General features: G+C 47.2%; 2 protein-coding genes across 2 annotated transcripts in view; one reads left to right on the top strand and one right to left on the bottom strand.

Annotated features, from left to right (window-relative positions):
- Positions 1-304, bottom strand: part of Ccdc22 (coiled-coil domain containing 22) — an 11,977-nt gene extending 11,673 nt beyond the window's left edge. Inside the window, exon 1 of the mRNA XM_008842600.3 lies at positions 96-304. Within this exon, the coding sequence (XP_008840822.1) occupies positions 96-145 (50 nt within the window). The 5' untranslated portion in view covers positions 146-304. The remainder of the gene's footprint in view (positions 1-95) is intronic.
- A 2,153-nt stretch (positions 305-2,457) lies between these two features.
- The window catches only part of Cacna1f (calcium voltage-gated channel subunit alpha1 F), a 29,320-nt gene continuing 8,426 nt past the window's right edge, over positions 2,458-23,351 (top strand). Inside the window, 32 exon segments of the mRNA XM_008842597.1 lie at positions 2,458-2,522; positions 4,597-4,614; positions 5,629-5,734; positions 5,920-6,059; positions 6,306-6,448; positions 6,541-6,693; positions 7,432-7,628; positions 7,735-7,838; positions 9,343-9,533; positions 9,759-9,851; positions 9,967-10,060; positions 10,220-10,246; positions 10,389-10,549; positions 11,510-11,735; positions 12,592-12,799; positions 12,887-13,007; positions 13,117-13,198; positions 14,681-14,726; positions 15,113-15,176; positions 15,863-16,004; positions 16,163-16,288; positions 17,233-17,296; positions 17,443-17,549; positions 17,634-17,721; positions 18,053-18,160; positions 18,234-18,286; positions 19,873-20,019; positions 21,225-21,239; positions 21,241-21,424; positions 21,529-21,687; positions 22,699-22,808; positions 23,045-23,129. Of these exon segments, the coding sequence (XP_008840819.1) occupies positions 2,458-2,522; positions 4,597-4,614; positions 5,629-5,734; positions 5,920-6,059; positions 6,306-6,448; positions 6,541-6,693; positions 7,432-7,628; positions 7,735-7,838; positions 9,343-9,533; positions 9,759-9,851; positions 9,967-10,060; positions 10,220-10,246; positions 10,389-10,549; positions 11,510-11,735; positions 12,592-12,799; positions 12,887-13,007; positions 13,117-13,198; positions 14,681-14,726; positions 15,113-15,176; positions 15,863-16,004; positions 16,163-16,288; positions 17,233-17,296; positions 17,443-17,549; positions 17,634-17,721; positions 18,053-18,160; positions 18,234-18,286; positions 19,873-20,019; positions 21,225-21,239; positions 21,241-21,424; positions 21,529-21,687; positions 22,699-22,808; positions 23,045-23,129 (3,627 nt within the window).

The raw sequence follows: 23,351 nt of genomic DNA, 5'->3' as shown, positions 1-23,351 counted from the left end.
GGGGGGGGGGGGGGGGGGGGGGGGGGGGGGGGGGGTCCTCGGTTTTGGAGACCCGGATGTGGGCATTTGGAGGCGAGTAGGGGTTGTGTACTTACGTGCCCGCCTGGCGCAAGGAATGGATAAGGATTCGGTCGGCTTCCTCCATGGTGGAGTCGATTCTAACTCCGGGCTAGGTCCCGGACTGGATCGGAGAAAGTGAGGCGCAGCTGTAGCAACCACTCTCCCCACTCAGAGAGGACAGGGCGTCACGTGCCGCGCAAGGAGAACTGGGAAGTGTAGTTCAGTGAGTGAGCGCCGCGCAGGCGGAAATGCCTAGAGGCGGGGTGTGAAAGTGCGTGCTCAAACCCGAGCATGCAATGGCTGCTGGAAGCTGTAGTTTTTCCACCTGTAGTCCCGTGCACTAGGGCCTAGGAAAAGAGGAGCTAAGAGCTGCGGAACCCAACAAAGAGGAGCTACATTTCAGACAGCATTCATTTTCTAGTTTAAAAAGTATACAAAGCAACTGTTCTGTGTCCTGCTTTCCTCATCTATAAAATAGGAAAGTTCATAATACCTACCTCCTAGGATTAAAACATAATTACTGAAGCCAAGCATGGTGGTGCATGCCCTTAATCCCAACATTCTGGAGGCAGAGGCAGACGCATCTCTGGGAGATCGAAGCCAGCTTATTCTGCATAGCAAGTTCCAGGACTACAGGGAGACCCTGTCTCAAAAAAAAAAAAAAAAAAAAAAAAAAAAAAAAAAAGAAAGAAAGAAAGAAAGAAAGAAAAAAGAATAATTATTGGAGTGGTGAGACGACAGCTCAGCGCGTTAAGGTGCCTGTTGCCAAACCTGATGCCCTGAACTCAATGACTGGGACCCACATGGTGGAAGGAGGCAAATTAATCCATAACATTGTCCTTTGACTTCCACAAACATGCAGTGGTATACACACACACACACACACACACAGAGTAAATAAATAAATAAATAAATAAATAAATAAATAAATAAATGAAATATAATTACTAAACTGTGATGGCACACACCTGTGTGATGGCAAGCACCAGTTTGAGGTTAGGTTGGCCTACATAGGGAGACTCTGCCTCAAAAGAAAAGAAGCAAAGAGAGGGAGGAGAGAGAGAATTGTGAATTACAGTTATTCATATTCATGTAATCAATAAATGAATTCTTTTAATATGCTGTACAATCCAAAGAATATTGACACAGCAAATATCTATGCATCCATTATTTATTGAAAGGCCTATTCTGTCTCCACTATCCAGTAGTCCAACATTTGTTGTAAATTTTATATAAATATATAAATTAAATATATGCCTCAGTTTCTCAACTGTACTCTATTTTTGGATATTGCATTGTCCTGTTTTGTTTTTGTTTAGAAATAATCTTGAAATGTAGCCCTGGCTGTCCTCAAGATTGTAATAATTCTCCTGTCTCTGCCACCTGAGTGCTGGAATTAGAGGCATGTACCAGCACCTCTGGCTATATTCTATTTGGTTTTTATTTGGGTGGGGTGTTTTATATTGTTTTGTTTTGTTTTGTTTTGTTTTGTTTTGTTTTGAGACAGGGTTCCACTATGTAGCCCTGGTTGGCCTGGAACTCTCTAGGTAGACCAGACTGGCCTCAAACTCACAGCAATCCACCTGCCTCTGCCTCCCAAGTGTTTGGATTAAAGGCGTGTACCACCATATGGGGCTTATATTCTGTTTTTAATTACTGTAGATTTATAATGAGCCTTGATATCAGATATAGTAAGTCCTCTTGTCTTGTTCCTTTTCAAATGATACTGACTTTGGCTTTTCTAGATCCTTTGTATATTGAATATATATTTATACATATATACATATATATATCAAACTCAATTTGTCAATTCCACAGAAAAATATTTTAAGATTTTATTTGGTATTGCCAATGCAAAAATGCCAGACAGAATGTTTTGGGAAGAGTTGACATCATCGTGACATTGAATATTTAATCAGTAAATGTTATGTTTTTCCATTTTAGGCCCCCTTCAATATTTGATATTTGATACTTTTTTCATAGAGATACTGTAAGTGTTGAGTTTTTCCTGTGTGCTACAAATTTCATATACTATTGGAAAATGGCATCATTTTTTTCTTATTTTAGTTTCTTCCTGCTTGATGTGGGTAACTATTTGGTAAACATTTAAGGCTGGGTGTAGTGGCACATGCTTTTAATCCCAGCACTTGGAACGCAGAATCAGGCAGATCTCTGTGAGTTCAAGAGCAGCCTGGTCTATATAGTGATACCCTATTTCAATTTTTTTTAATCAGTGCCTTTTCTGTTGTCAAGCTCTGGCCTACAAATGTCCCATTTGCTCCTCTGCTCACCCTCCCAACTGACAATATTATTCCCCGCCTTGTGACCTTAATCTCTCTAAAGCTGGGAGAGGAGAAGGGGGCTATGTGCAGATGGCCCTTTTATCTCCAGAGGAGGATGTCGGAATCTGAAGACGGGAAAGGTGAGAGCAGACATTTACCCCTCCTGTAGACCCTTGGAGCCACCCTGGGCTCTGCTCCACCCTCACCCTCTCATCTACCCACTGCCCATCTGGACCCTACCCCTGGAGAATCTCTGGGAGACCAGAGTATCATCACCCTCTTCCTGTCCCAGGGAGCCCCTAACAGAGCTTCTTTGTCACCTGAGATCAGACACTAAGCCTACACAAATCCTTTCCCCATAGCACCCCAACCCTATCCACACAGCCTTAGTTCCCAGATGAAACCTAACCTGAATCCTGACCATAGCGCCCACTCCAATTCTAACTCCAAGTTTAGCCTTACACTGAATCCTAAATCTAAGCCCTACTAACCAGAAAACAACCTTCCCCCATCCACCACATGGGTACATTAGAATCCAAACCCCACAGTGGCTACAGACCTAACCATGAACCCAAAGGTCATCTAACCTCGAGTTGCCAGTAGTTGTTAGTGAGTGATTTCCCTGGTTGTCCAGAAACAGAGCAGGCCCTTTTAGTTCAAGGCCAGCCTGGTCTACATAGTGAGTTCCAGGACAGCTGGGGCTACAGGGAGACCCTGTCTCAAAAAAAAATTACACAGCTAATGGTATAGTAAGTTGGGAGGGCTCTAGAATCAGAATGCCCAAGTTTGACTCCTGATTCAGTCACTTTAGCAAGTCTTTTAACCCTTTTGCCTCAATTTCTCCCATCTTCAAAATGGTAATACTACATGCCAGGAATTCTTGTGAATGCTGAACTTCTTTACTCTTTACAATATCCCTATAATGCAGGCAACCATTATAATCATCCCCAATATAAAGATAAGGAAATTGAGGCTCAAAGAATTACATAATTCTCTCAAGGCAATACACAGTTTCCAAATAGTAGTTAGAATTTGAATTCAAAAAGCTGATTTCCTACAAAGGTTCTTTTTTAAAAAATATTTTATTATTTTTATTTTATATGTATGCGTGTATTGCCTGCATGTAGGTAAGTGCACCCGTGTCGTGCAATACCCGTGGAGGACAGAAGAGACTGTTAGATCTCCTGGAACTGGAGTTACAGACAGTTGTTAGCTGCCATGTGGGTGCTGGGATTTGAACCTGGGTCTTCTGCAAGAACAGTCAGTGTTCTTAACCACTGAGCAATCTCTCCAGCTCCCCTACAAAGATTCTTAACCAGGCCAACCTCAGAAAATGAAACAAAGCCACAGGGTCTTGAAACGGCTTCACTGAAAACTCCAATGCAAAATGTAAATCCTATTCAAAACTCAACCCTACTTTGATCCTAATTCCAATCCCAACTCATTCAAGTACTCAGCCTCAACCCTGAATCTCAACCTAATTCCACTCTTAATTAAGGCTAAACCCACTCCGACCCAAAATCTACCACTCAGCTTTAACCTTAAATTGAAGTGCACAGCAGGGTGATTACACAGCCAAACCCTACCTCTCCTACCTCATTTGAAAACACACTTTTACCTTTACTCCTCAACAAATCTCACTCCACCCTAAATTTAACCCCAACACTAATTCTTAACCCTCAACCCATAACCAAAGCATCCCCCACCTCTTCCTAATTTTGCATGTTCTTCTTTTTTAAATTATTTATTTATTTTATGTGTATGAGTGTTTTACCTGGATGTGTATAAGTACACCTGTGCATGCAGTGTTCACAGAGGTCAGAAGAGGGCATCAGATCCCCTAGAACTGGAATTACAAACAGTTGTTAACCCCCATGTGGGTGCTGGGAACTGAACCTGGGTCCTCTGCAAGAGCAGCCAGTGCTCTTGACCAAGCCCATACCATACATGCTCTTCTTCCTTCAAGCACAGAGACTGAATCAAACAAGAAGTCTCTGACTGCCCCATCCTGGCCCTCCTCCCTGAATCTGTTTCTCCATACAGACACAGTCAATGGGGGAGGCCCTGGTCCTGAATGGGGGCTATGTCTTGGGCCTCCAGCCATTGGGGGTGATAATGGGGCATCGGGCCTGGGGACCCCAAGACGAAGGACCCAGCACGACAAGCATAAGACAGTAGCAGTGGCCAGTGCCCAGCGATCACCTCAAGCCCTCTTCTGCCTCACCCTAGCCAATCCCCTTCGGCGGTCCTGCATCAGCATTGTGGAGTGGAAGTATCCTGGGAGGCTCAGGGGTAAGGATCACCAGGGTACCAAGAGTCAAGGATTAAGTCAGGAATAGAACAGAGGAGGGCTGAATTCACCAGGGTCCAAGCATCAAATTTGGGGGGGAAAAAGACTCCAGGGGTGGAAGTGTAGCTCAGTAGTAAGGCACTTGTTTAGTATATTTGATGTCCTGAGTTCAGTCCACAGCACTGCAAAGGTCACAAAGGTCAAAAGTGAAGCCTTTAATCTCAGCACTCAGGAGGCATGATTCCAAGCCAGCTGGGGCTACTGGGAGACCCTGTCTCAAAAAGACCAAAAACAAAACAAAACAAAACAAGTGAAGCACTAAACTGGGCATGGTTGCACATGTCTGTAATCCCAGAACTCAGGAGGCTGAGACGGAATGACTAAAAATTCAAAGCCAGCCTGGACTACAAAGCATGACCCTGTCTTAAAAAAATAAAAAATCAGACTTGAGACTGGGTGTGGTGGCACACACCTTTTTAAATCCCAGCACTCAGAAGGCAGGGTCAGGTAAATCTCTGTGAGTTCAAGTCCAGCCTAGTCTACAAAGTGAGTTGCAGGTCAGCCAGGACTACATAGTGAGACCCTGTTTCAAAATATATCAATCCAGTTGGTAGAGTGCTTACCTAGCAAGCACAAAGCCCAATCCCCAGCACCCCATAAACTGAGCATGGTGGCACACACCTGTGATCCCAGTTCTCAGGAGGTGGAGGCAGAAGGATCAAAATTCAAGGTCATTCATGTCTACATCGAATAGCAAGTTTGAAACCAGTCTGGGCTACATGAGACCCTATCTAAAAGAAAAGTCAAGGACTGAATCAAAGAGTTGAGGAGGATCATGGTTGAGAGAAAGGGGTCAAAGTGAAGGCCTTAGTCAGGGCAAGGGTTAAGAATGTCAGAACCAGTCACCTTGAAGTCAGGAGTCAGTATGAGGTCAGGAGGGTCCCACAGGAATGTAAGGGTTTCATGGCCACTCTTCCTTGACTATGTCTGTCTGAGGCCTTTTGACATCCTCATCCTGCTGACCATCTTTGCCAACTGGGTGGCCCTGAGGGTATACATCCCCTTCCCTGAGGACGACTCCAACACTGCCAACCACAATTTGGTGAGGTGCCCTCGCCCCATTCCCAGCCAGAGTGTAACTTCATTAGAATTTCAAGCCATCCAGCCAAGCCCCACCCCTCCTGGACCCACCTTCTCCAACCCTAGCTACCCAACCCTTTCCAGTACCAGCATCTCATCTGACCCCGCCCCGAAACGGCACTCCCCACACCTGACTCCGCCCTCCAGGAGCAGATGGAATATGTATTCTTGGTGATTTTCACCGTGGAGACAGTGCTCAAGATCGTGGCATACGGGCTGGTACTCCACCCTAGCGCCTACATCCGCAATGGCTGGAACCTACTTGACTTCATCATCGTCGTGGTCTGGTGCGCGTATGCAGGAGGAGGGGCACCCCACCCTAGTAGCATTCCTACTCCCAGATCCACTGAATTCTGGGGCTCAGGGACGCAGCTGCTTCAGACAGCCCCTGTTTGTCACCTGGAATCAGGAATAGTAGCATATTTACACTATTCGCGTTTCCAGTTATGGGGACTTGTGTTTTTCTGAGAAAAGAGGGGAAGGGCGGGAGCCAAAGTCCTGACTCTCCTCTGCGTTCTATGCTCCTCCATCAGGCTGTTTAGCGTGCTGCTGGAGCAAGGACCTGGGCAGCCAGGTGATGCCCCGCATACTGGAGGAAAGCCGGGGGGCTTCGATGTGAAGGCATTACGGGCGTTTAGGGTGCTGCGGCCACTGAGGCTGGTATCTGGAGTCCCGAGTAAGTGGCACACCTCACAGGGTTGAAGGTGGGGCCTGAAGCAGAGGGCGGCTGAGCTGATCCCTCACCAACCCCCAACCCCTACCCCACAGGCCTGCACATAGTGCTCAATTCCATCATGAAGGCGCTAGTACCGCTGCTGCACATTGTGCCGCTAGTCCTCTTCGTCATTATCATCTATGCCATCATCGGACTCGAGCTGTTCCTCGGACGCATGCACAAGACGTGCTACTTCCTGGGATCAGGTCAGCCAGTCCACATTTCACAGGACAGGACACGCCCCCTCCCTAGTTCCTGGGTCCAATCTTGCTTCTAGAAAGCACACTCAAGATTCACAAGACTCTTTCCCCACCCTCAGGTTCCACCCCTGGATAACCAAGCCCGACCCCTAAATTCAAGCTCTGCTCTAAATCCCAGGCTACAACTCCCCGCCATATCCCCTCCATACAACTCCTCCCTGCCCCAACCCATAAGCCAAACAGCCCAGGGCTGTTTAAGACTTCAAACTTAACTGGCATTCACGCAGACCCTAGTCCAGCCTTGCCTCTACCCTCTTTTCAACAAGCTCTCATGGTCACAAGACACTGCCCCCAGGCTCCTGCCTCACTGTTATTTAAGACTATACAGGATTTGCGATGGGTGTGGTGGTGCCGGTAGCAGGTGGATCTCAGCGAGTTCGGGCGGCCTGGCCTACATAGCAAGTTCCAGGTCAGCTAGGCTACAGGGAGACCCTGTCTCAAAAACGAAAAAAACAAAAGACTATACAGGATTTGCAGTCCTTTCCAGACCCCTGCTGGTAGAACTCAGCTTCCCAGTGGTTCAGAACCATTACCTTGGGGTTTGACCCCAGGAAGGAGCTAAAGGTTACTCATGCTTTAAAATATATCTAGGGCTCTGAGTCAAATTTCCTATGAAGATGGGTCTCTAGAGAGGCACTTGTGGGTGGCTTTGTTTCATAGCCCTGGGCTCCAATTTTCCTGCAGGTATGGAGGCGGAGGAGGATCCATCCCCTTGTGCTTCTTCTGGCTCTGGGCGTTCATGCACACTGAACCAGACTGAGTGCTGAGGGCACTGGCCAGGGCCCAATAGTGGCATCACCAACTTCGACAATTTTTTCTTTGCCATGCTGACAGTCTTCCAGTGTATTACCATGGAAGGTTGGACAGATGTCCTCTACTGGGTGAGGTGGACAAGCCCTCACAGGGCTGGGAGGCTGTGCCTGCCCTTCCTCCCCAACTCAATTTGAAGGCTCTGCATGTTCTGAGGGAAATATGCTCTCTCTGCAGATGCAGGATGCCATGGGGTATGAGCTACCCTGGGTATACTTCGTGAGCCTCATCATCTTTGGGTCCTTCTTTGTCCTCAACCTTGTGCTTGGTGTCCTGAGTGGGTGAGGTGCCTACTTATTCTTCCTACAGTCCCTCCCCCTTTTGTGATGCCAAACTCTTAGTAATCCTTCAAAACCCATCTGAGCTGGGCTTGGCAGCACAAGCCTTTAATCCATGCTACTTAGCAGGCTATGATCTCAAGTTCAAGGCCAGACTGGGCAATTTAGTGAGATGTTGCCTCAAATTTTTTTAAAGTGTATTTTTAAGTCCAAGCATTTGGTTTTTCTTTACAAAATATTTATTTATTATTTTTATTTTATGTGTATGAGTGTATTGCCTGCATGTATGTAAGTGCACCCATGTTGTGCAATGCCCACAAAGACCAAAAAAGGGTGTTCAATTCCCTGCAACTGGAGTTATGGACCGTTATTAGCCACCTTGTGGGTGCTGGGATTTGAACCTGGGTCCTTTAGAAGAACAGCAAATGTCCTTAACTGCTGAGCCATCTCTCCAGCCCCAAGTCCAAGCACTTGTATAGCATGTACAAGGCTCCAGGCTCAATCCCCTTTAACCACCAAAATAAAAAATCTGATCTGATCCTTCAATCATTCAATCTTAAATATTTTTCTGTGTGGAAGGCACTGTTTGAGGAACAAAACAAGAAACACTATAACCCCTGCTTTCTTGGATATTGCGTTCTCATGGGAAAGAAAAATAATAGAAACAGACGATAAGTAAGTGTATGTACATTATATATACACATACAGACACGGAATGTGAATTGTGGAAACAGAGGAAAAATAAAGAGAAACAGGGAGATGCTGCCATTAGAAATACCGATATCAGGGATTGAAGAGATGGCTCAGTGGTTAGGAGCACTTCCCGCTCTTGCAGAGGACTCAGGTTCAGTTCCCAGCATCCATGTGGTAGCTAACAACCACTTGTAACAGCAGTGCCAGGAAACTCAATGCCTTCTTTTGGCCTCCTGAGGCACTGCACTCACATGGTGCACACACGTACATCTGTACCCAAAACCCAGGGGCAAAGTCAGGAATTGCAAATTCAAGGAGAGCCGGAGCTAGTAATGAGACCCTGTGTCAAAGAGACCAATCATGCCATACATGGTGTGCACACCTGTAATCCTAGTACTTGGAAGGCAGAAACAGGAGGATCAGGAGTTCAAGGCCAGCCTGAGCTAAAATGATGACCTGAGTTAGGTCCCCAGGACCTACATGGTAGGAGAGAATCAACTCTCATGGGTTGTCCTCTGGCCTCCACATCCCTCCCAACACACACACACACACACACACACACACACACACACACACAATAATTAAACAAATAAATCTAATCTATTTTAAAATCAAGAAAGGCCACTTGGCAAATGTTGAATAAAAATATAAGAGAGATAAGCCAGATCGGCATTCCAAGTTGCAGGAACAGCTAGTCCAAAGACTCAGAGGTTAGAATGTTCTTGGCATATCCAAAGAACAACTATGAGACTAGTGTGCCTGGCAAGCTTACTGGGGGGACTTCCTCACTTAGTCTTCTACCTTTCTCCTTCAGGGAGTTCTCCAAGGAAAGAGAGAAGGCAAAAGCACGAGGTGACTTTCAGAAGCTTCGGGAGAAGCAGCAGATGGAGGAGGAACTGCATGGCTACCTGGACTGGATTACACAGGCTGAAGAGCTAGACTTTGATGACCCAACAGCAGATGGCAACTTGGGTTCTCTAGCTGAAGAGGACAGGGCCGGCCATCGTAGGCAACTCCAATGTGGTCCTGCTTCATTCCTGGCCCAGATGTGGTCTGCCCTCCTGAGACCCAGTCCCAACCTATTCCAGGATTTGCCCCACATCTGGCTCAGGACACAGAATCTAGACACAGACTCACATACAAAGACTCCAACTAGAATCTTGTCCCCTAGATATGGCCCTAACTCTGTGGCCAAGCCACCCTTCCAAGGTGTCCTCTCTATCCCTACAGGGCCCCAGCTGGCTGAGCTGACCAATAGGAGGTGCGGACGCCTGCACTGGTTCAGTCACTCCACTTGCTCCACACACTCCACCAGCAGCCATGGTGAGAGCCAAGGCCAGCAGGAGCAGGTCAGGGCTGGGGTGAGTGGGAAGAAGATAAAACCAAAGGTGGGACCTAGGGTCTTCAGGTCCTGACCTCTGTTTTCACTTCCCTATAGCTAGCCTCCCAGCCAGTGATACAGGCTCCATGGTGGATACCCCAGGCAATGAGGATGAAGAGGAGGGGGCTCTGGCTGGCTGTACACACTGCCTGTGAGAGGCTCCAGTCCTTAATTCCTGAGTAGCTCAGACTTTACTTTAGCTTCCTCACTTTAGCTTCAAACCTTGACCTCAGCCCCTGATCTCCAGCCACAGCTGCTGACTCCCTCTCAGACCTTTGTGACACCTCCCTCCCTTCCCATTCTTTTCTAGAAACAAGATCATGAAAACTAAGATCTGGTGAGTTGGGAAAGTTGTGCAACCTTTTGGATCTGTGACTCTATGACCTATCTGCCACCAAGCCCTTAATGACTTCTGGGCCCCCAGACCTGAACTCCTAGATGAGGTAGGCTCTCTCAGTTATGAGCTGTCCTTCCCACAGCCATCACCTCCACCAAGCCAACCAATGTCTCCAAGCTGGCTGCCGACGGGCTGTGAAGTCCAACGCCTGTTACTGGGCTGTGCTGCTGCTCGTCTTCCTCAACACACTGACCATTGCCTCTGAGCACCATGGGCAGCCTGTATGGCTCACTCAGACCCAGGGTATGCATCAGCATGCCAGCTCTCCCCCCCCAGCCCCTGCTCTCCACCCCAGATGTTGAAATCCAGAATGTTTAGAGAGCCTCAGACCCCAGACATTGCCTTCCCAATCCAAATAAGTGCAGAAACCCTAGTCTGTCCTATCTCATCTTATAACCTACAATTCTGTGTCACTTGCTGTGTGCATCAGGTTCTGTTCTCAGCATTTTACGTGTCCAAACTCAATCACTATTCCCCAGAACCTTGTGTGTGTGAATCAATTACTAAGGCCCAAAGTCTTGATTGCTGCAGCACTAATGAGTTAAGCAACTAACCCCAGGACTCAGCTTATGAGAGGCAGGCCAGAAATTAGAATCCAGGCTCTTAACACCATGCTATCTGGATAACCCCTCTGTGCCTCAGGTTCCCCCATCCACAAAATGAAGACAATGATAATATCCATGGCCTGGAGTGGTTGGGACTAAATGAGTTCAACTGCAAAATGCCTAAGGTATTGTTTTGCCCACATACAGTGTCAACTATTGTTATTATTCCTTAGAACCTTAAGTCCAAGTTGACCTCTGAGACTGCTCCTAACTCCAACACCCAAACCAGCTTCAGTCCCAAAGAAACCTTAGCCTCAAAGCTGGGGGTACAGCTCGGTGGTAGAGTTCATGTGTGAGGCCCTATGAAAATTAATTTTAAAATAATAAATCCTAGATGCTAACTGTACCATTGAATTGGTGTTTTGCTGGCCTCAAAGAGGCTATCTCTGGCCTTATCCCCAACTCTGCCCTCTACCCCAGCTCCTGGGCCCTCCAAGCCTCACTCACTCTGACCTACAAACTCACCCCAGTCCCTAACCCCAATCTTAATCCAGCTTGCACCTCGTCTGCTCCCAGCTACCCCAAGGTCATTCTAAAGCTCCAAACTTCCTTCATGTTGCCACGGCCAGCCCAGTCACCCCTGCTGCTCCCCCCACAGAGTACGCCAACAAAGTGCTGCTCTGTCTCTTCAAGGTGGAGATGCTTCTCAAACTGTATGGTCTGGGCCCCTCTGCCTATGTCGCCTCTTTCTTCAACTGTTTTGACTGCTTTGTGGTCTGTGGGGGCATCCTAGAAACCACTTTGGTGGAAGTGGGTGTCATGCAACCCCTTGGCATCTCAGTGCTCAGATGTGTGCGCCTCCTCAGGATCTTCAAGATCACTAGGTGTGTATTCAGGTGGGGGATCCGGGGGGAAGTGGAGGGGCAGGGGGGTCTGTGGTCCAAAACACAGTCCCAACTTTATATCTCAGCTCCAACGATAGTTTTATTTTCCTCATCACTTATTTAGCAAACATCTACTGAATACCTATTGTATGCTAGACACCCTTCTAGGCCCTAAGGAAACACCAGAAAGCAAAGCAAGCACAAGCTCCTACCTTCATGGAGATTAGAGTCCTCTAGGAAGAGTGTCTCCTCAATTTCTATTCCCTTTCCCAGCCTCAGCTCCGGCTCTGACTTTACCCCAAAGCTCATCCCCAATCCCAGCCTAAATATCCTCTCTAACACTAACCCCAACCATATGTCATCCACAGGTCTACCATCCAATCCCAAGTCCAACCTAACTACTAACTTCCAGCCCCATCTCTAAGTACCAACTACAATGCCATCCTTAATTCTCTGATGCGTCCCTACCCCTAGCCAGCACCCCTTATCCAATTGCAACCCCATTCTCCCCGCTCCTGAAGATCCTCCCCATCCTCTCTCCTATACCCAACCCTCAACCACAGCTTTAACTCCATTTTAACTCTAGCCCCAAATTTCCATGACCCCAGTCCCAACCTGAAATCTAATTCTATGTACATCTCCATCCAAACCACACTTCCCATTATACCCCTAATGCCAACTCTAAGACCAAACTCAGTAGTAGTCCCTTCCTTTCTTACTCTCACCACACTCCAACTCCAAAAATCACTTCCAAACTTGGCACCACAACCTGTTTAACCATACCCTGCCTGACTCCTGGCTCCTGACTCCACAGGGGACAAGGTATCAACTCTGCCTCTTTCTATCTCTGCTGCAGACACTGGGCATCTCTGAGCAATCTGGTGGAATCCCTGCTCAATTCCATGAAGTCCATCACATCCTTGCTGCTCCTCCTCTTCCTCTTTATCATCATTTTTTCCCTGCTTAGCATGCAGCTTTTTGGGGGCAAGTTCAATTTTGACCAGACCCACACTAAGCGAAGCACCTTTGACACATTCCCCCAAGCCCTCCTCACTGTCTTTCAGGTGAAGCCTAGAGATCCTGCGATGGGTGGGATGGTGGGGCCTGGAATTCCAGGTCCCAAGAACTTGTTGGTGAATTCCTACCCCCAGACCCTGACAGGTGAGGATTGGAACGTGGTCATGTATGATGGCATCATGGCTTATGGAGGCCCCTTCTTCCCAGGGATGCTGGTGTGTGTCTATTTCATCATCCTCTTCATCTGCTGCAACTGTATCCTAATAGCTTTAGGGAGCTGAATGGAGTAGGGTGAGGTTATGGGGGACTTAAGCAGTCCACAGGCGGGCTGCTTCTCCATCTTTGCAGCCTGAGCTCACCCCAGACATCCTGTTGAACGTCTTTCTTGCCATTGCTGTGGATAACCTGGCCAGCAGAGATGCAGGCACTGCCAAGAACAAGGGCAGGTGAGCTCTGGCTCTTCCCTCAAGATAGTTTTTCCCTAAGATCCCTTATTAGAACCCCACACAGACATCTCCCACCATCAGACATGTCTTAATTTGCATTGGGAATCCCCCACCTCCAGATACAAGCTGCCAGTCTTCATTCATTCAACATGCATCTATTAAACACCACACTTGTACCAGGCCCTGTAGCAAATGTTATGGATACAGTATGGGTCAAAGCAAAGAGTCCTTGCCATTTGTAGTTGAGGAAGGCAAGCAAAATACAAAGAAATGGCTATATAATTTAAGAATACAAAAAAAAAAGAATATGTTGTCTGGGTGCAGTGGCCCACACTTTTAAGCCCAGTACTTAGAAGGCAGAGGCAGGATCTCTGTGAGCTCCAGGCCAACCTCATCTACATAGTGAGTTAGCTCCAGGCCAATCAGAGCATGTTAATAATAAGTCCTAAAACTCTTATTTTTAACTCAGCAAAAGGCATGGTGGGGCAGGTCTTTAATCCAAGCAGTTAGGAGGTTAAGGCAGGAGGATCTCAAGTTTGTGGTCAGCCCTGGGGCTACAGGGAGACCCTGTCTCAAAATAATAATAATAATAATAATAATAATAATAATTAATGAAGAATAAGAAAACAAAACAAAGCAATAGTGAGAAATGAAACCAAGCCTGGAAGGGCATGTCTATAATTCTAGCACTTGGAAAGGCTGAGGCAGGAGAATGAGTTCAAGGCCAGCCTAGGCTCCATATGGAGACTCTATGTTGGAGATGAGATTGGATAAAATTGCTCCTTCGAAGTTGTGATGTTGCTACAATATCCATAACAAAACACCAGAACTTGGGGCCTAGCTTAGGGGAAGAAAACTTACCTAACTGTTCAACATTCTGGGTTCCATCCACAACACCACAAATAAGCAAACAAAAAATACCAGTGATGGCTAGAGAGACGGCTCTACAGTTACGAGCACGAGCACTTACTGCTCTTCCAAAGGACCTGGGATCAGTTCCCAGCACCCACATCAGGCAGTGCACAATGACCTATAACTCCAATTCCAGGAAATCTTACACCCTCTGGCCTCTGAGTGTACCTGCATGCATGTGGTACAAATAAGCTCACACAGGTACACATATATACATATAAATAAATCTTTTTATAAAACACCAATGAGGCAGGGATGCAGCAGTGAGGAGAGTGGTAGGAGATCAGGTTAGATGGTGGGAGAAATAGAAGGACCAGACTGGAAGCACTCTTAGTCAAGATGAGACTGGCTTTGGGGCTTGGTAGGATAGCCATGAGATGGTTATGAGCAGAGGAAGGATATTCCAGACAGGATTTCACAGACTCCTTCTGGATGCTGGGAGAATAAACTACAGGCATTGAGGACAGAATCAGGAAGACCCAAGAAAGATGTGTTCTGACAGCATTGCCCCAACCCCCAGCTTTGTCCATCTGTTACCACCTGCAGCAATCACTCCCTATTTCTTCACAGAGAGAAGAGCAGAGAAGGAAACCCTCTACAGGAAAATGGAGTGTTGGTAAGTTATAAGCCTGGGTGTAAGTCAGAGGTGGTAGTACATGCCTTTAAATCCCAGCAGTAGGGAGGCTCAGGCAGCCAGATCTTTATGAGTTCAGACTAGCCTGGTCTACACAGTGAATTCCAGGCTAGCCAGGACTGTATAGTAAGACCCCGCCATCAAAAGAAGAAAGAAAAAGTAAAGAAGCTTGAGTGTTGTCTACACCTCCCCCTACCACCCATACTTATTGATATATGCATGGCTTTAACCCCATCTTCTGCCTATCCATTCACACATCTCTTCTCTTACATACCCTATCTTACTTATCTCAACTCTTACATACCTCCTTTGTGTCCATTTCTTGGTGTCTCTCTCACAGTTGATGACTCCCATCTTCCTGTCTTCAGGTACCTGGTAGAGAGAATGAGGAAGTGGAGGGTGTAAAGAGTGAAGGAGCAGGCAAGTAGGCGGGTCATACAAAAACTGTATGGAACCTTGGGAACAGAACACAGGCAGAGAGCTTCTGACCTTCGATCCTCTCTGGGGAGCAGGTTTTTCCAAGGTCATCCTGAAAGCAGTGGGCATTGATCATGGAACATGCCTGTTGTCCCAGTACTTGGGAGGCTGAGACAAGAGGGTAGCAAATTTGAGACCATCTTGGGGTATGTAGTGAGTTCCAAGTCAGGCTAAACTACATTAGATACCCTGTTTAAAAAAAAAAAAAAAAAGCAAGTGCCGGGGCTCTATCTTAGTGATAGAGTACTTGTGTAGCTTGTGCAAGGCCCTAGGTACAATTTTGTGCACTGAAAAAAAATAATCCTGAGAAGAATGGGCTTAAGTATGTGGCCAGCAACTATTGGGACACCAAGGTTAAAGAAGAGAAAGAAACACTTTATTTTACTGCCAAATTTTTCAGAGTCTGTTATCAAAATGTGTGGGTACATAACAGACACTGAACATACTCACCAGGCTCCCACTGTGTCTCAGGCACTGTTCTAAGAGCTGGGCATACTGTATTGAACAAAACAGATGAGGATCCCTTCCCTGAGGAACTGAGATTCTGGCTGGGAAGTTAGAATTCGCCCTGTGACAAGCAGTTCTAGGTGCTTAACATCGCTTTTCTCAATGAATTTTGCTTTTTCCAGCAGCAGGTGCAGAGGAAGAGGAGGAAGAGGAAGAAGAGGATGAGGAGGAAGGTGGAGCAGGGCGTGTGGAACTCTTACAGGAAGTTGTACCCAAGGAGAAAGTGGTTCCCATCCCTGAGGGAAGTGCCTTCTTCTGCCTCAGCCAAACCAACTCATGAGTACTGGGAGTGGCAGTGGACGAGGCAGCAGGGACTGGGCAGGTGGAGAGCCATGGAACTCCCCAGGTGACAGTGGGGCACAGCAGTATTCCACAGGCTCTCTCAATAAACTCTGGTCCTGGGTTTTGATCATCACTCTTTTCCCACTCCCCAGGATTCGGAAGGCCTGCCACACTCTCATTCATCATCAAATCTTCACCAGTCTCATCCTGGTGTTCATCATCCTTAGTAGCGTGTCCCTGGCTGCTGAGGACCCCATTCGAGCCCACTCCTTCCGCAACCATGTGAGCCCATTGGGGGGGGTAACTCATGGGGGTGTCCTCCTGGACAAAAGCTAGGACAAGGGTGGAGATAGGAAGAAGCCTCCTCAATGGGCTGGGAAAAAGGATCAATAACGGTGGAGAATGCAGTGTCAGTCAATACCATGTAAACAACATACTCAGAGAAGTGCAAGGCAGATCAGGGCTTGCTTGGGAAGGGATGTGTTCAAGAGGCTAAGGGTATCCGTGCAGCTGGGTACAGACAGAGGTCTCCAAATATGAGCCCTTGTCTCTGACAGACAAAACTTTGACATGTATGGAGATCCTTTCTGATGCTAAGAGAAAAGAAAGCGAGAGAGCAAAGCTTACACAGAGAGGTGCACACACAAAATGAGCATGGTGGCACACACCTGGAATTCCAGCACTTGGGAGTCTAAAGCAGAAAGAGTGCTGCAAGTCTGAGGCCAACCTGAGCTATAATGGGGACTTCCAGGCCAATCTGGGTTACCCAGTTGCCGCTTCCCCGGGCTCTGTCCAGCCGAGCCCAGTAAAAACGACCACCAACGGCCGGTTCAAACTTCTTCTCTTTTTCTTTATTGCCTGGTTCCATCCCCTTTTATCTCCTTCTCCCTCCAATCACACCACATTCCGTAGGATACACGAGCCAGATCGCTAGACAGGATTGGTCGGGACACTCTGTCCCCGAGCCCTTGTGCCAACAGCCACGCTTTCCTTCACTGCTGCGCATGCGCCATTAACTCATCATGGGGCTTGGCAGGGTGCCCGGGCACCATCTTGGGCACTCCCGCGTGGGCCCGCTCTCCACACCCAGTAAGACCCTGTCATAAAAAGGAAGGAAGGAAGGGAAGGAGGGAGGGAGGGAGGGATGGAGAAAGAAAGACACATGCACCCACCTACCAGCACCCTCAGTCATGACTTGGCGCTCCTTATCTTTCTCACTCCCCCATATTCTAGGGTACTTCGATTATGCCTTCACCTCCATTTTCACTGTGTAGATTCTACTTAAGGTGACTAATAGGTCCCCAATCATACCCTCATTCACCCCAATCCACTCCCTGCCCACCCCCACCACCCACCTCTCTGGTCCCTCTCCCCTCCTCTGCACCAGCTATCCTCAGATCTGAAGCCTATTCCAATGTCCTCTGGTTCCCAGATGACAGTGTTTGAGGCCTTCCTGCACCGTGGCTCCTTCTGCTGTAGCTGGTTCAATCTGTTGGATCTGATTGTAGTCAGTGTGTCCCTCATCTCCTTTCGCATCCAGTGAGTGACATTTCCTTCCTACCCCAATCCTCCCAGAACCATTACCAAGCCCTGATTAGGATCTGAAAACTGTCCCTTCCCCAGCTCCAGGACCATCTCAGTGGTGAAGATTCTCCAAGTACTCAGAGTTCTACGGCCCCTCAGAGCCATCAACAGGGCCAAGGGACTCAAGGTAAGCCCAGCTCACCCAAACCCATGGGTCCCAGGCCTTGACTGCTGGCCATGTGGACTGACCCGTGTTTCTTACAAGTGACTGTATCAGTGGCCACATTTTTCTAATTCAGGTCCCTGATATGTGGCTACATGTCCTTGCCTAGGCACTTATTTCTGATTGATACCCATACATGCTACTGCCTTTGACCATGTGTTCCTGACCACACATTTCTGATTTACAAACACATGCCCCTGGCCCAAGTTCCTGTACTGCATCCATCACCTGAGTCCCCTCCACATGGCTGCCAAAGCCTGCAGTGTCCGTTAGCCATGTGCGTGGGTGCCCACAGCATGTGGTGCAGTGTGTGTTCATGGCGATCCGGACCATCGGAAACATCATGATCGTCACCATCCTCCTGCAGTTTATGTTCGCCTGCATCGGTGTGCAGCTCTTCAAGGTAGGGGAGATCCACAGGGATCAAGGTGGAGGAGGTGAAGGGTGAACCTGCTTGACAAATGTCCTTCTTGCAGGGGAAATTCTACAGTTGCACTGATGAGGCCAAACACACCCCAAAAGAATGCAAGTGAGTGTCTGAGGCCTTGCTCTCTATGGAATCCAGGATCCCTCCCAAATGACATAGAGACATCAGACCTCTCTAAGCCTCCTGAAGCCACTGTAGCCTCCTAAGAGCTCTAGAGACTTCTAGCTTCCTCAAAGTCCCCAAAACTGACAAAACTCCCTAAAGCTTCAAAACATACCATATAACTGTGCCAGCAACTGCAGAGGCCCTCAGAGCTCACTAAGCCCTCAGAAGCACCCCTAGAATCCCTTTCCACATACTTGAGAGTTACCTACATTCCACCCCAGAAACCTGTATCAATCCCTGTCCCTGTTCTGAATTCCCAGCTTTCATCTGGAGATATCTATAGAGGGATCTTTCAAGCAAAGATCATAGAACCAGGCATTTCTACCCCAAACCCACTTCATGAGGTTTGGAGGCATTTCTTCACCCATTTAGTGCTGATGAAAAATAGGGATGAAAAGAGTACCTATATCATAGGGCACTATGAGAAGTAGTGAGTCACTGAACAGAAAGTATACACAGAGTAAAGTCCCTTATAGAAAGAGAGCACAGTGCCTACCACAGAGTCAGTGCTGAAAAATGTCGGCCACTCACAGGACTACTTTCCCCTGGCTGGCAAAGATGCTGGCGATGATAGTGGTGATGATGATAAAGTGCCAACTCTGCCAGAAATTTGTCTTGTTTGTTGTTCATTTGTTGGTTTTACATTTATTTATTTATTCATTCATTCATTCATTCATTCATTCATATGGGGTGTGTGCTTGCCATTTCACATGTGTGGAAGTCAGAGGACAACTTGAGGGAGTTAGTTGTCTCCTTCCACCATGTGGGCTCTACGGATCAAGCTCAGATCATCAGGTCAGCAGCCAGCACCTTTACCCCCTGAGCCATCTTGCCAGCCCTTGTTTGTTTGTTTGTTTTTTCTTTTTGGTCTTTTTGAGACAGGGTCTCCCTGTAGCTCCAGCTGGCCTGGAACTCACTATGTAGAGCAGACTGGCCTTAAATTCACAGAGATCCGCCTGCCTCTGCCTCCCGAGTGCTGGAACTAAAAGTGTGTACCACCACACCCGGATCCCTTGTTTGTTTTTTGAGCCTGGTTCTCACTATGTCCAAGCTACCCTCAAACTCATGCTTCCTGCCTTCTGTCTCCTGAGTGCTGAGATTATAAGCATGTGCCACTGTGCCTGATTAGTCATATTTATTTATGACTGATTGTGGGACATGACCTTCACTATGTAGCCCTGGCTGACATGAAACTCACTATGTAGACCAGGCTGGCCTCAAACTTGTTACAATCTTCCTACCTCTGCCTCCCAAGTACTGGGATTATAGGTGTGCACTGCCATACCTAGCTGTCATTGATTTATTTAATCATAGTGACAAATAGGAAATGGGTTCTATTCATATTCTCAGTTTTATAGGTTGGACGGTAAAAACAAAAGCATGTAGAGGTTGAATGTCTACAGTCACCCAGCCAGGAAATTAAAGGGCAGGATGTGAACCTACCTGCATGATAAAGATCCTAGACCCTTTGCCACAGTTCCACACTCCTCCTCCCTAACCTAGTCTATCTGCAACAACCACAGGGGTTCCTTCCTCATCTACCTTGATGGAGATGTGTTGCGGCCCTTGGTCCGGGAGCGGCTCTGGGTCAACAGTGATTTCAGCTTTGACAATGTTCTTTCAGCCATGATGGCCCTGTTCACTGTTTCCACCTTTGAAGGCTGGCCTGCGTGAGAAACAGGGCCCCAGGGATGGTGGGAGATTGGGCAGAGGTTTCTGGGGAATTGCCTGGGATTGCCTGGGAATGAATGGGAATGCATCTTAAGGATGTAATGAAGGTCTCTCAAGACTGCAGAGGGTTTCCTTTTTCCTTTGTAATTGCTAGCGATTGAACCCAGGGTCTTACATATGTTAAGCAAGTGATCTACCATTAAGCTACATCTCTACTCCATATTTTCTTGAGTCAGGGTCTTATCATGTAGTCCAATTTGACCTCAAACTCATGATCTTCCTGCCTCATCCTCCTGGGTCCTGGAATTCATGTTTCGGCCACCACACCCAGTTGGGTTTAGTTTTCTAGAGACTGGTGAATGTGTTATAGAACTGGGTGGGGCTCAACCCCAGAACCTTGCTGGGAGTTTACTGTGACTTTGGTGAAAGATCTCTAGGGATTGGGTAGAGGACTCTGAGGGAATAGATGGAAGTCTAGAAAGGATTGAGTAGGGGTTTCATGGTATTATGTAGAATTCAGGAAGGATTAGAAAGGGTTTCACTAAGGAGATGGAACATGGGAGTCAAAAGTTTCCAGAGAGGGGACCGGAGAGATGGCTCTGTGGTTAAGAGCTCTGGCTGTTCCTGCAGAGGACTTGGGTTCGAATTCCAGAACCTACATGGCAGCTAACAACCATCAGTTCCAGGGGACCTGACACCCTCTTCTGACCTCTGCAGGCATTGCATGACGTGGGTGCATTTACATACATGCAGACAATACACTCATACACAAAAAATAATAAATAAATAAATAATATTTTTTAAAGTTTCCAGAGAGTCTTTGAGGATACTAGCTGGAGATTTCTAGAGGGAATGAAGCAGAGATCTTTAGGAACTCCAGTTGGTTATATGAGGTCTATGGAAATGTAGGGGTTTGGGGGGTTCACTAAAGGCTTGAAAAAGATTTTTTTGAGGGCCGTATAGAAGTTCCTAAGACTTTGAGATGACTGGGACAAAAGATTTGGGACCCTTTGAGGGTCTAGTTGGGAGGGGTCTCTGTAAGTGTATGGAAATGCAAAGTGATTGAATTGTGAATTTAGAGGTTTTTTGGTATGCCAGACAGGAGATTCGGGGATAAGAGTGATAAGTAGCCTTGGAGCAAGTCTGAAGATATGGGGAGTCCCCCTCACATGCCCCAACTTCTACCTCCCCCTGTCTCCCACAGGCTGCTATACAAGGCCTGATGCACATGCAGAAGATGAGGGCCCTATCTACAATTACCATGTGGAAATCTCTGTGTTCTTCATTGTCTACATCATTATCATTGCTTTCTTCATGATGAACATCTTTGTGGGCTTTGTTATCATCACCTTTCATGCCCAAGGAGAGCAAGAGTACCAAAACTGTGAACTGGACAAAAACCAGGTGACCTCTGACCCCTGACCCCATATTCATGGCCACCAACCAGTCTCTCCTGGACTTGGGACTCCTTCTACCCATTCTCACTCATGCCTTTTACTGCTATGCAGCGTCAGTGTGTGGAATACGCTCTCAAAGCCCAGCCACTATGTCGATACATCCCCAAGAATCCACATCAGTATCGTGTGTGGGCCACTGTGAACTCTGCCACCTTTGAGTACCTCATGTTTCTGCTCCTCCTGCTCAACACAGTTGCCCTAGCCATGCAGGTCTGATCTCCCCGTCCTGACTATTGCCAGACACTTGTTCTTTTCACACAATCCTGTAGGATCTGTTAGGAATGCATTAGGCTTCAAGTAACAACGACCCCCAACTCCCGCACCCCCCCACCCCGCCAACTGACAGAGCCTTAAGCTATCACGACATTTGCAACCTTTCTTCAAATCTAAGTCCAATAACTGACATTGCGTTCTGATTTTTAAGATGCTAGAATGTAAAAAAAAAAAAAAATTATCCATGGCCGTTGCAGGCTGTCACCGATTGTAAAGTGCGCTCCAGATTTGGAGATTCTAAAATGAAGAAAAAGATGTGTATTCTGGCATCAATACAGTATGGTTGTTACTTCGGTGTTGAGGAGCATAGAAGTAGGTTGCTTGCTCACTGCTGATCAGTGATCCAGGCTCTGTCAATCTTCCTGCTGCATCATTCTGCCATAAGTTGGCTTTAATTTTCTTGGATGCTACTTCATGGTCACAAGACAACTACTCCATCAAAAGTCCATACAAGGCAGGAAAAGGGAAAAGGAGAAAGCTGCACCAAACAGCATTCTTTGCTTACCTTAACAGAAAGAAAAGTATTTTTCACAGAAGCTGTCAACCAGCAGGAGACACGTTTATGCTTCATTCCCATAATTATTCTTCCCTTAATGCAAGACAAGCTAGGAGCTGAGTATGACAGTGCACGCCTTTAATCCCAGAACACAGGAGGCAGAGACAGGTGGATCTCTGTAAGAACATGGCCAAGCCTGGTCTACATAGCAAGTTCCAGGCCAGCTGGAGCTAGAGCAACCCTGTCTCAAAACAAAACAAAACAAAATAGGCAAGTTAGGAATCAAGAACTGGGCTTTCCAGTATCTTTAATACAAGACAGACAATGCAAATAGTCTGGCCAAGTCATAATACTTCCATTTCCCATACTCACCTTACCTCAAGCCAGGGACTATTTGATTAGGAGAGGGGACTCTCCACCTCAAGCTCTATCCCCATCTGGTTTTCCCCCAGCACTATGAGCAGACTGCTCCCTTTAACTATGCCATGGATATCCTCAATATGGTTTTCACTGGCCTCTTCACTATTGAGATGGTGCTCAAAATCATTGCATTCAAACCTAAAGTATGCCCTAGACCCACTCCCTATGGGTGAATTCCTTGAGGGAAGAAACACATTCCATAGCTCTCAGGTGGCAGCAACCAAGTAGTCATAAGACTAAAGTTTAAGAGAGATCCAGGCACAGGCCATCTGTGGTCCAAGCCAGGCCCTACCTCCTTAGTACTTCCTACCTACTACTGCTCCCTACCCTGGCCTGCTGTCTCAGAAAAGACAATACAATGCTTTCCTCCTGCCTACGGCATTACTTTGCCGATGCCTGGAACACATTTGATGCTCTTATTGTGGTGGGCAGCGTAGTAGACATTGCCATAACAGAAGTCAATGTGAGAACTGGGTTTTGTACTGACCACCCATGCCCACCCCCTGAAAACCTCTCCCTATCTCTAGGGCCTTCCGTCATTTCACCCCTCCCCCCTGCAAACCTCTCCCTATATCTAGGGCCTTCCTTCACTTGGTAGGCAGCTCTCTCTCATTCTAGCTGTCTCTTTTGAGCCCCTGTTGAGCTTTACCAGAGTACCCCATCTGTCTACCAGCTCCCTTATTCC

This window comes from Nannospalax galili, unplaced genomic scaffold (assembly GCF_000622305.1).
Source record: "Nannospalax galili isolate Female #2095 unplaced genomic scaffold, S.galili_v1.0 scaffold741, whole genome shotgun sequence".
Taxonomy (NCBI): Eukaryota; Metazoa; Chordata; class Mammalia; order Rodentia; family Spalacidae; genus Nannospalax; species Nannospalax galili.
The sequence above is the reverse complement of the archived record's forward strand: the minus strand, read 5'-3'. Positions and strand labels throughout refer to the sequence as shown.